Source organism: Salvelinus sp. IW2-2015, linkage group LG11, assembly GCF_002910315.2.
Source record: "Salvelinus sp. IW2-2015 linkage group LG11, ASM291031v2, whole genome shotgun sequence".
Lineage (NCBI taxonomy): Eukaryota > Metazoa > Chordata > Actinopteri > Salmoniformes > Salmonidae > Salvelinus > Salvelinus sp. IW2-2015.
In genome coordinates, this window is record NC_036851.1 from 31,640,209 (window position 1) to 31,653,686 (window position 13,478).

Sequence of the window (13,478 nt, forward strand, 5' to 3'; positions counted from 1 at the left end):
TAAAAATGACAGACCTCTACATGCTTTGTAAGTAGGAAAACCTGCAAAATCGGCAGTGTATCAAATACTTGTTCTCCCCACTGTATATACACACACAAAATGACCAAGTGGATACCTGGAATCTCTCAATCAATCAGAAACGATTACTGCTGGCAGGCAGCACTGCTGCAAAAAAGATGTTGGCTCCTAAATGGCAATCACTTCACGCTCTCCCAACTCGCCAGTGGATACAGTTACTATTAGAAGTTATAACATTAAATCGACAGCGAGAATGAATGGTGCTAGTCAAGCAATAATTGAGGTCTGGAAAAATATACTTGACTCTGTAAAGAATAATCTCACCTAAAGCCAATAACTTACAAAAAAACAATGAATAAAAAAAATAAAAAAATTGTGGACTTTAAACATCTAATTTCGTTTTTTTATTAAAAAAAAGTGAAAAAGTGAAAACCTGAAAAAACAAGGAAAATTAGGAAACCTGTAAAAACAAAACCGAGGAAACAGGATTTACTAAAAGGTAAAACTGATTTTATAGGCCCTGCAATTGACTGACTGTTCAAAATCGCTAACAATAACACACTTTKTGAGATTTTGGAAAGGATTAATTTCTTCCCTCCAAACAATCAATGTAAATATGATATTGTCAAATTAAAATGTAATTATTTGTGTATGGAGGGTAGGTCTTTATAGGYTATAGGCTACTTGCTCAGCCCGCAAATTAAAGATAACATTTAAAATGATGCGTGCATCATCCAGTTTCCCGGGCCAGTATTCTTTTCATTCGGGCCAGTAGCTTTCAGTTAGCATTGGCCCGGTGTGCCACTTGCAAATTTATCTGAATGTTAAGCCCTGCAAGGGCATGCTAATTTAAAAGATGGCTAGTCATTATTAGCCTGGTTCTGTATGGAATGCAGGCACATTATGGGACACAGGTCAAGTCATTATTGCCACGTAGAGTGGATCTTTTTTTCCGATTTAATCATGTGCTGGTGCAATCAACTGAAAAAGTTATTAGCACCAGCGCCACCAGTGGAAAAAGTTTGTCTAGAACCCTGCAAGCAATAATCAAAATCCACAAAGAAATAGTTMATTGAYCACAAAATCAACTAGGGCTGACCCAATTTAGTTGAATGGTCGATTGTGTGGTCGATAGGCTGTTAGACGAGCAGTCACAATGTTTAGTTTTTTTAAATTTTATGGTGCACACCTGTTTGATTTGCGCCTGTCTCCAAGGACTAATCCATTGCGGAGGCCACGGGATGGCACAGTCCATCAATCTAAGACATGTGATACTGAAATTGTATATGGTTATATTAAATAAAAACAATGGTGCAATAAATCAAATATTATTTCATAACAAATGTGCGCTTTCTCCCGCGTTGGATATGGACGCTGTCAGTGGTTCTGAAACAAGGTTCAGTGCGCCGTAGAATTGGTACTTTTCCCTGTGTTGCTACGTGCATAATAGCAAAATTAACCAGCATATTGGGATTGAGAACAATGCTGCTGAGGCAGCAGCAGCAGAGGAGGAAACAGCCCTTGCCTAAAGCCCTATTCGGACGGGAATAGTTTTACTGGGGGTGGTCGGGTAATGTAATCATGTGCACAAGCACAAAACACCACATCTGTCATTTTAGTCCTGTCCGAATCTGCCATGTCAGTAATTTGTACATGGCAGGAGAGTAACAATTCCAGACAGAATAATCTAACTCCAAGGTCCTCTGATAATACTAGTCCCGTACGAATCGACATCCCTATGTTTTGAGAGAAATGTTTGAGTGACAGGTGTTGCTCACGGTTTGAGCAAGAAAACAATAATTTGAYAAACAATAAATAAAGCGCAATTCACGAATGCAACTGTTTTTAGTCTGCTGTAATAAAGGCTTCATATATTTTTTTTTTCATCGTTAGAACAGACTCTCTGGTACACTTATTTATTTAGTGTTGTTTACACTGTTCCAAGTGGGCCAAAAAAGTGTATTGTAATCTAACAGCAACTGCCTGGAACACACAATACTCACGCAACGCTTGCTCCTCTACCCTATTTATTCCACAACTAAGTCAAATGTCTTCAACAGATCTGAATTCCCCTTTCCCTCCTGAGCAACCAGTAAACATTTGCCTGCTTCAACTTTCTTTGTCACGTCCTCCGCATCCATTTAGCTGTCGACATTACTGTGTTTGGAGTTTGTTATAACCAATTTATTTATTTGTATTTATTTTTTAAATAAATTTTACCCCCTTTTCTCCCCAATTTTCGTGGTTAACAATTGCTAGTAATTACTATCTTGTCTCATCGCTACAACTCCCGTACGGGCTCGGGGGAGACGAAGGTCGAAAGCCATGCGTCCTCCGAAACACAACCCAACCAAGCCGCACTGCTTCTTAACACAGCGCGCCTCCAACCCGGAAGCCAGCCGCACCAATGTGTCGGAGGAAACACCGTGCACCCGGCTCCCTTGGTTAGCGCGCACTGCGCCCGGCCCGCCACAGGAGTCGCTGGTGCGCGATGAGACAAGGATATCCCTACCGGCCAAACACTCCCTAACCCGGACGACGCTAGGCCAATTGTGCGTCGCCCCATGGACCTCCCGGTCGCGGCCGGCTGCGACAGAGCCTGGGCGCGAACCCAGAGTCTCTGGTGGCGCAGCTAGCGCTGCGATGCAGTGCCCTAGACCACTGCGCCACCCGGGAGGCCTATAAACAATTTATTGAGGTGATTATTAGGGATGCACGATATATCGGTGAAGATATCGGAATCGGCCGATATTAGCTAAAAATGCCAACATCGCCATTGGCCCGATGTCTAGTTTAACGCCGATGTGCAAAACCGATGTCAAAGCTGACGTGCATACCTATATAACGTACGTACATGACGTAATGACGCCACGTAAAATGTAGCGCTACACATGCAACACAGCATTCCTAACCTAGCCCACAGGGTCTGCTGTGTGGATCGAGCAGTCAACAAGTTGAGCAGTCATTTGAAAGAATAAGAAMATTTCAGCGAGACAACTCAAAAAGGTGAAATCCAATAACGCCAAGATAATGGAATTCATTGCCCCTTCATTGCCCGTTCTCTGTCGTGTGTGATGTTGGMTTTCAACGAATGGTCGAGCACCGGTACACACTAAGTTACCAAGTGCGCTATGTTTCAGATGTTTCCCTACCGGAGTTACACAGTAATAGCGTCACTGCTATTAGCTTCACGACTGACATTTGGACCAGCGATATCAGCCCCATGAGCATGCTGAGTGTGACAGCACAGTGGGTCGTCGAGGATTTTATACTGAGGGAAGTCGTATTTCATGCTCATGAATGTGCTGGTTGTCATACCGCTGCTGCCATTTCAATGGCATTTGAGAACATGTTCAAAACTTAGAAACACACTAGCTACCTCCATTCAAACAACTGACTCGAGAAATAAGCTCATCAACTGCACCTGCAGCAGACGTGATACCCTCTGTAATGGCATTGAAACGCCTGCTCAACAAAACTGGCGACAGGCTGTGAACAAGCAATTCRGTGGCATTCTCTCKTTACTGTGTCAACACCATGCTCGATGCTACAGTTGAAGTCGGAAGTTTAMMTACACCTTAGCCAAATACATTTAAAYTCAGTTTTTCCACAATTCCTGACATTTAATCCTAGTAAAAATTCCCTGTCTTAGGTCAGTTAGGATCATCACTTTATTTTAAGAATGTGAGTTTCAGAATAATAGTAGTGAGTGATTTATTTCAGCTTTCCCAGTGGGTCATTCCCAGTGGGTCAGAAGTTTACATGCACTCAATTAGTATTTGGTACCATTGCCTTTAAATTGTTTAACTTGGGTCAAACGTTTTGGGTAGCCTTCCACAAGCTCCCACAATAAGTTGGGTGAATTTTGTCCCATTCTCCTGACAGAGCTGGAGTAACTGAGTCAGGTTTGTAGGCCTCCTTACTCACACACACTTTTTCAGTTCTGCCCACAAATTTTCTATAGGATTGAGGTCAGGGGTTTGTGATGGCCACTCCAATACCTTGACTTTGTTGTCCTTAAGCCATTTTGCCAACACTTTGGAAGTATGCTTGGGGTCATTGTCCATTTGGAAGACCCATTTGCGACCAAGCTTTAACTTCCTGACTGATGTCTTGAGATGTTGCTTCAATATATCCACATCATTTTCCTGCCTCATGATGCCATGTATTTTGTGAAGTGCACCATTCCCTCCTGCAGCAAAGCACCCCCACAACATGGTGCTGCCACCCTCGTTCTTCACGGTTGGGATGGTGTTCTTCGGCTTGCAAGCATACCCCTTTTTCCTCAAACATACCATGGTCATATGGCCAAACAGTTTCTATTTTGTTTCATCAGACCAGAGGACATTTCTCAAAAAGTATGATCTTTGTCCCATGTGCAGTTGCAAACTGTAGTCTGGCTTTTTATGGCGTTTTGGAGCAGTGGCTTCATCCTTGCTGAGCGGCCTTTCAGGTTATGTCGATATAGGACTTGTTTTACTGTGGATATGGATACTTTTGTATTCTGCTTCCTCCAGCATCTTCACAAGGCTCTTTGCTGTTGTTCTGGGATTGATTTGTACTTTGCACCAAAGTATGTTCATCTCTAGGAGAACAGAATGAGTCTCCTTCCTGAGCGGTATGACAGCTGTGTGGTCCCATGGTGTTTATACTTTGTACTATTGTTTGTACAGATGAATGTGGTACCTTCAGGCGTTTGGAAATTGCTCCAAGGGTGAACCAGACATGTGGAGGGCTACCAATTATTTCTGAGGTCTTGGCTGATTTATTTTGATTTTCCCATGATGTCAAGCAAAGAGGCACTGAGTTTGAAGGTAGGCCTTGAAATACATCCACAGGTACACCTCCAATTGACTCAAATGATGTCAATTAGCTTATCAGAAGCTTCTAAAGCAATTAYATCATTTTYGKGAATTTTCCAAGCTGTTTAAAGGCACAGTCAACTTAGGGTATGTAAACTTCTGACCCACTGGAATTGTGATACACTGAATTATAAGTGAAATAATCTGTCTGTAAACAATTGTTTTAAAAATGACTTCTGTCAAACACAAAGTAGATGTCCTAACCGACTTGCCAAAACTATAGTTTGTTAACAAGATATTGGTGGAGTGGTTGAAAAACGAGTTTTAATGACTCCAACCTAAGTGCATGTAAACTTCTGACTTTCAACTGTATGTACAAGGACCGCTACTTCGATGCAGACAAGAAACAGGGTTTACGTGAACTGTTACATACACAGCTGGACAAGATGGACACAGTGACAGTGCGTACTGAGGAAGAGGCCACGGACAGACAGAGCTGAAACGTCACTGCTTGACATGTATGATGAAATCCTGGTAGAYAATGAAACGACTGAACAAATGAACAACGAAACAGCACAGCAAGTAAGTGAATGAAATAGGTTTTGATTATGTTTTACTGGTAATGGGGACATACGTAAATGGCAACAAAATAACTTTTTGGTCAGTGTGGTGTGTGTGTGTGTGTAACCTTAATTTAACTAGGCAAGTCAGTTAAGAACCAATTCTTATTTACAATGACTGCCTGGATGTGAGTCCAATTGAGTCCAATTGGGCGGCGCCCAATCACGGCCGGATCTGATACAGCCTGGATTCAAACCAGGGACTGTAGTGACGCCTCTTGCACTGAGATACCGTGCCTTAGACCACTGCATCCATGWGTGTTAACTATTTAACTGTACTAAAATGCTTAAAAGGCCGCTAAAAGCTTTAATATCGGTTATTGGTATCATTTTTTKGGGCAAGGAAAATATCGGATATCGTATCGGCCAAAAATGTAATATCGGTGCATCTCTAGTGATTATGATAGGCCCCATTGGTCACATGCATGTTYCACGTACAGAGAGCAAACGTTGGGGAATGTTTTTCCTAAACAAATGAGGGATTTTGGTAACATAACTTTTCAGTCAGAAACAAGAAAGAACCTAAACAGCTGAAATTATGTTGCAGTTTCAGCACACGGACAGCACAATAAACACTTGCTGTGCTGAGGTGCCTTTTCACTGCAGTAGGGAGGACAGCGAGACAACGTGCACCAGTCACACAGGCTACTCTCGGTCTTTTTTTTTTTTTTTTTCCACTGTCATTTGAGTGTGTATAATTATTTAATCAAACAGGGTGCTCTAAAGCATCAGACAAGCTCAGTGCAAATGGTTTTTCAACACACAGGGTGTGGTCTGTCTGAATCAGAGAGGTGCGGGGGGCTGCCTTAAATCGACATCCACGTCTTCGGCGCCCGGGGAACAGTGGGTTAACTGCCTTGCTCAGGGGCAGAACAACAGATTTATTCTCAGCTCGGGGATTCGATCCAGCAACCTTTCGGTTACTGTCCCAACACTCTAAACACTAGGCTACCAGAGTGGTTGGGGTCCATGCGGAAGACACATTTGAGTTGAAGGYAGTCAGGTGTACAACTGACTATGTATCCCCCTTTCCCCATATGGGAAAAATATTTTAAACATTTAGACCAAGCGATTGGTCGAAAGAACAACACAACTCTAGGTCGACCAAGATAGATTTTTTTTTAGTCAGGGACAGCCATAAAAGCAACATTTTGCAATGGCCATCTCGGTCTCCAAACCCCACTGAAAACCTGTGAATTGAATTGAAGAGGGCAGTCAATAAGAGCAGACGAATGATATCAAGGATCTGAAAAGATCATAAAACATTTTAGAAAAAAGATCAGTGTCGTTATCCTTGCAAGGGGAGGGTGCTTGAGTATTGAAACCAGGTGTGCTCATAATTTGGACCCCTATCTTTTTAAAATATTTTTGTATTGTATTTTTTTGTATTACTTGTTATACAAAAGCTCTTTCTTTGAGCAATTGTATTATAAAATAATTGCCACATTTTTTTGAGCATACAATATAGCTCTGTATTTGCATTATTTATTTTATTCAGTATGTTTTGCTCACCTTTATCAAGGGTACCAATAATTATAGACCTGATTGTTAAGTCTTGCATGCTTCACAACACAAGGCCAAGTAGCGATCTCAACTTTGGTCAAATGTTCATAAAGTGGTGATGTGGAACATTCAAAATAAATCTCTTATTCTGTAATGTTGAGGAACATTGGGCCTATTTCTATATTCCCTTTTAGACGATGTCATTGAAATTATCCCAAACTGATGCTGGAATGTTGAGGTATATTCAAAACTTTGTTTGAAAGAGGAGATTTGAGTGTGGAGAAACATATTTTTAAGCTAAGGGGCCCGACACATACTTGCCATCATCAGCGTGGTAGGCCACTGAGTGCGGGAGCCAGCCAGGCTGATGGTCCAACTTGTAGTACTGAGGCACCAGGCCAACAGCAATCATCCCCCTCACCCCGGTGTCAATGATGGTCACCTGGAGGAGTATATGGAGAAGAATCCAGATGCAGCACAAAGTATTAGTAAAATTATTCTTGTCAATTTTTGACAAACATGCACCTGTTAATAAACTTACTGTGATCCCCCTGGATCAACGACTAATTGAAAAATTGTATGGTTCAAAGAAATGATGCAAAAAGGGTATCTAACAAGTCAGGCAGCTCAGTTGATTGGTTTACATACTGTCTTTTTAGACATTTTATGATTAAACTCAATTATATTACTAAAACAAGATAATTGACAAACTATGGTAAAATACTTGAACACCTTAAATGACTTTATGGGCAGAAAACCCAATTCATCTTCATCGTACATTGATGGGTCATTTATAACAAAACCTTTTGACATAGCCAAATCATTTAAAATACTATTTCAGCTTTAAAGTGAACAAACTGAGAAAATTACAAAATTGAACAGTGAACCATCATATTTGTGTTTTGAAGATCTAATAAGGAAAGAGAAGTATTGCCGTTTWGAATTTTGTCAAGTTTTTGTGGAAGAGGTGGAAAAACAGTTGTTATCCAACAATAATGATAAGCCGCCAGGTATTTACAACCTAGATCGGGAACTATTGAAAATGGTAGCAGACTGTATTGCCACCCATTTGCCATGTCTGTCACGTGKGCTCTCTCTCCGGCCTCTAGGTCACCAGGCTGCTCATTATGGCGCACACCTGTCACCATCGTTACGTGCACCTACGCGTCATCAGACTCACATGTCACTCCATTTGGTTCCTTCCCCTGGCGTCATTGTTTCTGTTTCATGTCTGTGTGTTGTTCGTGTTTCTTGTTTTGTTCATTTGTTTAATAAATGATGCACTCCCTGAACTTGCTTCCCGACCCCCAGCGCACACGTTAAAATGTCTTTAACCAAAGCTAAAGGAGTTTGTGTCCACAAGGCGTGGAAGGAAGCAAAGTAGTTCCACTACCTAAAATAGTAAAAGAACTCGTTACTAGCTCTTACAGCCAGCCAATCAGTTTGTTGCCTTTTTTGTAAACTGATGGGAAGAATTGTGTTTGAACAAATTATGGTTGACCCCATTTAGTCGAAGGGTCGATTGTTTTGGCCGATAAGGCTGTTGGTCGACCAAGATTTCTTTAGTCGAGCAATAGTAAAAACATATATACAGTTGAAGTCGGAAGTTTACTTACACCTTAGACAAATACATTTAAACTCAGTTTTTCACAGCAAAGCACCCCCACAACATGATGCTGCCACCCCCGTGCTCACAGTTGGGATGGTGTTCTTCGGCTTGCAGCATACCCCTTTTTCCTCCAAACATATCATTATGGCCAAACAGTTCTATTTTTGCTTCATCAGACCAGAGGACATTTCTCCAAAAGTACCATCTTTGTCCCCATGTGCAGTTGCAAACTGTAGTCTGGCTTTTTTATGGCGGTTTTGGAGCAGTGGCTTCTTCCTTGCTGTCGATATAGGACTTGTTTTAGTGTGGAATAGATACTTTTGTACCGGCTTCCTCCAGCATCGTCACACGGTCCTTTGCTGTTGTTCTGGGATTGATTTGCACTTTTCGCACCAAAGTACGTTCATCTCTAAGAGACAGAACGTGTCTCCTTCCTGAGCGGTATGACGGCTGTGTGGTCCCATGGTGTTTATACTTGCGTACTATTATTTGTACAGATGAACGTGGTACCTTCAGGCGTTTGGAAGTTGCTCCCACGGATGAACAAGACATGTGGAAGACAGGTCTTGGCTGATTTATTTAGATTTTCCCATGATGTAAGCAAAGAGGCACTGAGTTTGAAGGTAGGCCTGAAATACATCCACAGTACAGCTCCAATTGACTCAAATGATGTCAATTAGCCTATCAGAAGCTTCTAAAGTCATGACATCATTTTCTGGAATTTTCCAAGCTGTTTAAAGGCACAGTCAACTTAAGTGTTTATGTAAACTTCTGACCCACTGGAATTGTGATACAGTGAATTATAAGTGAAATAATCTGTCTGTAAACAATTGTTGGAAAAATTACTTGTGTCATGCACAAAGTAGATTCCTAACCGACTTGCCAAAACTATAGTTTGTTAACAAGAAATTTGCGGAGTGGTTGAAAAATTAGTTTTTAAATGACTCCAACCCAAGTGCATGTAAACTTCCGACTTCAACTGTATATATATTTTTTTCATGGTGTACAAGACACCTGTCTGATTCACCTCTGTCTGAGTGGACTAATCCATTGTGGAGGCTGTGGGGATGGCACAGTCCAACACTAAGACATGTCCAACTGAAATTGTATATGCTTATATAATATATATTACGCGCCTCAATCAGGTAAGTCTGAATACCAGCAAGCAGAATCATCAGGGAGGTAAAGATGGCGGACTTAAMACAGCGGTGCAGATCGCCTCAAGATAAAAGCGTAATATTGAATATCTGTAAGTTAGACTAAATATTAGCACTCCACATACTCGTGGGTAATAACCCTMAATCTGGATAACAACACAAAACAAATTATAAAGGCTAGAGAAATTTATCGACTAATACTACCAAAACAAATAACACCCAAAAATGACAGAGTAATGATATGGTAAGGGTGGAAACCGATCTGTTGAAGACGATAAATTATTAACTGGACATACTTGAATTCATCAGTAAAGATATAAAGGAGTTGAAGACGAGCCTCGAAATGAGTGATGAAAAAGCTGCGACAATGGAGAAAGAAACAAACAAGCTAAAAGGTACAGTCAATAAGATTGAAATGGACGTTAATGTACAAAAAAAAGAGAACACGTTTCTGAGAGAAGCCTCACTTGACATACAGACTAGATCTATGAGAGAAAATCTGGTACCAAAGAAAAAGAGAGTGAAGATCCTGAAAGTGTGGTGAGAATTATTTCTTACAGTGCTACAGACCCCTGTGGTATCGTCGTCACGTGATAGAACGGATACGTTGTAGTACCCTGTCATTCTGAAGAGATTGTTCGTCCTTTCCTATGCCACGCACGTTTTACAGCTGCTGATGATAACTCAACATCTAGGATGTATCACTTTTTTAGTGAATAAGAGTTCAAAGTTCATACCAAGGTGCCATACTATAAGCTCGTGCTATATTCTGGCTGGTATTGTCRAAATCATCCTTCCAGGGTGGCGATCGTCACCTCCACGTTGAAATTCGCCATTCTAAAACGTATGGACAGCAGTTCTCACCGCATCGGGAACACAATGTTAATTTCGTTAGGTTGTGTAGTCATTCAACGATTCGCAACCAGAGCTCACGCTGAGATTGGCTAGTTCACCGTGAATTGGGTCACGGGACTCTTATAGAAATGTAGAAACGGGGTTTGCTCATAATTTCCAACCAATCCCTATCCCCGTGGGCGTGGCCAATGTTGAGCAGATTTTACTAATGAAAACATTTATCATTTTAAAAACTAAAAATTACATTTAATCTTTTCACAAATAGTTTCATATTTAAAATTTAAATTGCACAACATTTCCATGTGAATCTGATAACTAGAATGTTAGACATTCCAAGATACAAATTTGTCATCCTTCATCAGTAATAATGTCTCAGCGACAACTGATCTGACATCATATTCTTTAAGTACCAACGGACCCTTTCAACTGGTTGGATTGCATAAAGATTGTTCTTTCCCAAACTTTTGATGTTACAATACTCTCTCTATGTTAACAAAGGGCTTTCCAGAGAGTCGATTCTGTAGAGCGGAGAAGAAGAGGGAAAGGTATTTATGGGGGGTCATAAACCTCCCCAAACAGGGAAAACATCATGACACACCAGGCAGTGATGCAACCAGTCAGGATGCTCTCGATGTGCAGCTGTAGAACCTTTTCGGATCTGGGACCCATGCCAAATTTTTTCAGTCTCCTGAGGGGGAATAGGTTTTTGTCGTGCCCGCTTCACGACTGTCATGGTGTGCTTGGACCAGTGTAGTTTTGTTGTGATGTGGACCAAGGAACTTGAAGCTCTCAACCTGCTCACTGCGAGCCCCGTTGATGAGAATGGGGGCGTGCTCGGTCCTCTTTTTCCTCTAATCCACATCATCTCCTTTGTCTTGATCACGTTGAGGGATAGGTTGTTGTCCTGGCACCCACAGGCCAGGTCTCTGACCTCCTCCTTCACAGGCTGTCTCGTTGTTGTCAGTGATCACTGTTGTGTCATCGGCAAACTTAATGATGGTGTTGGAGTCGTGCCTGGCCGTGCAGTCATGAGTGAACAGGGAGTACAGCAGGGTGCTGTTGCATGCGCCCCTGAGGGGCCCTGGGTTGAGGATCAGCGTGGTGGATGTGTTGTTACCTACCCTTACCACCTTGGGGCGACCCGTCAGAAAGTCCAGGATCCAGTTGCAGAGGGAGGTGTTTAGTCCCAGGGTCCTTGGCTTATTGATGAGCTTTGTGGGCACTATGGTGTTGGAACGCTGAGCTGTAGTCAATGAACAGCATTCTCACATAGGTGTTCCTTTTGTCAAGGTGGGAAAGGGCAGTGTGGAGTGCAATAGAGACTGCATCATATGTGGATCTGTTTGGGGTGTTACACAAATTGGAGTGGGTCTAGGGTTTCTGGGATGATGGTGTTGATGTGAGCCATGACCAGCCTTTCAAAGCACTTCATGGCTACAGACGTGAGTGCTACGGGTCGGTAGTCATTTAGGCAGGTTACCTCAGTGTTCTTGGGCACAGGCCACTATATGGTGGTCTGCTTAAAACATGTTGGTATTACAGACAGGGAGGAGGTTGAAAATGTCAGTGAAGACACTTGCTAGTTGGTCAGCGCATGCTCGCAGTACACGTCCTGGTAATCCGTCTGGCCCGCGGCCTTGTGAATGTTGACCTGTCTAAAGGTCTTACTCACATCAGCTGTGAAGAGTGTGATCACACAGTCTTCTAGAACAGCTGGTGCTCTCATCCATGTTTCAGTGTTATTTGCCTCGAAGCGAGCATTGAAGTAGTAGGCTCGTGTCACTGGGCAGCTCTCGGCTGTGCTTCCCTTTGTAGTCTGTAATGGTTTACAGGCCCAGCCACATCCGATGAGCGTCAGAGCCGGTGTAGTAMGATTCAATCTTAGTCCTGTATTGACACTTTGCCTGTTTGATGGTATGTTGGAGAGCATAGCSGGGTTTCTTATAAGCTTCTGGGTTAGAGTCCCGCTCCTTGAAAGCGGCAGCTCTAGCCTTTAGCTCAGTGCGGATGCTGCCTGTAATCCATGGCTTCTGGTTGGGGTATGTACGTATGGYCACTGTGGGGACGACGTCGTCGATGCACTTATTGATGAAGCCAATGACAGATGTGGTGTACTCCTCAATGCCATCGAGGAATCCCGGAACATATTCCAGTCTGTGCTAGGAAAACAGTYCTGTATTTTATTTAACCTTTATTTATCTAGGCAAGTCAGTTAATAACAAATTCTTATTTACAATGACGGCCTACCAAAAGCCAAAWGGCCTCCTGCGGGGACGGGGGCCTTTAGCTTAGCATCTGCTTCATCTGACCATTTTTTTATTGATCTAGGTCACTGGTGCTTCCTGCTTAAATTTTTGCTTGTAAAACATGAATCAGAAGGATGGAATTATGGTCAGATTTGCCAAATGGAGGGCGAGGGATAGCTTTGTATGCATCTCTGTGTGTGGAGTATAGGTGGTCCAGAGTTTTTTACCCCTCTGGTTGCACATTTAACATGCTGATAGAAATTTGGTAAAACAGATTTAAGTTTCCCTGCATTTAAGTCCCCGGCTACTAGGAGCGTCGCCTCTGGGTGAGCGTTTTCTTGTTTGCTTATGGCGGAATACAGCTCATTCAATGCTATCTTAGTGCCAGCCTCTGCGTGCGTATTATGTTGATGATGTCGCGTTCACCCACGACTCGTGAAGCATAATGTTACAGTTTTTTATGTCCGCCGTTGGTAGTGTTAAATGCTCCCAATCAACTTGTTCAATGTTATTGGTCATAGATTGCATTGTTTGCAGCAGAATGAGGGGAGTGGGTGGGGTTTATTCGATCGCCTCCGACTTCTCAACAGCCCGCTCTCTCGGCTCTCTTTCTTCCACCCTCTTATCCACTGCAGATCACCTGGGTCGGGGGCCTGTTTCCGAGGGAG

The 13,478-nt window shown here is 42.5% G+C and overlaps 1 protein-coding gene across 5 annotated transcripts in view; it reads right to left on the bottom strand.

The window, feature by feature from the left end:
• The window catches only part of LOC111970186 (SPRY domain-containing protein 3), a 132,461-nt gene that overhangs the window by 76,678 nt on the left and 42,305 nt on the right, over positions 1–13,478 (bottom strand). For 4 of the 5 annotated variants that reach the window (XM_070445665.1, XM_023996766.2, XM_023996767.2 and 1 more), the window contains one exon: positions 7,261–7,385. The exons of the other annotated variant lie outside the window; for it this stretch is intronic. In XM_070445665.1, the coding sequence (XP_070301766.1) occupies positions 7,261–7,385 (125 nt within the window). The remainder of the gene's footprint in view (positions 1–7,260; positions 7,386–13,478) is intronic. 5 annotated transcript variants of the gene reach the window in all.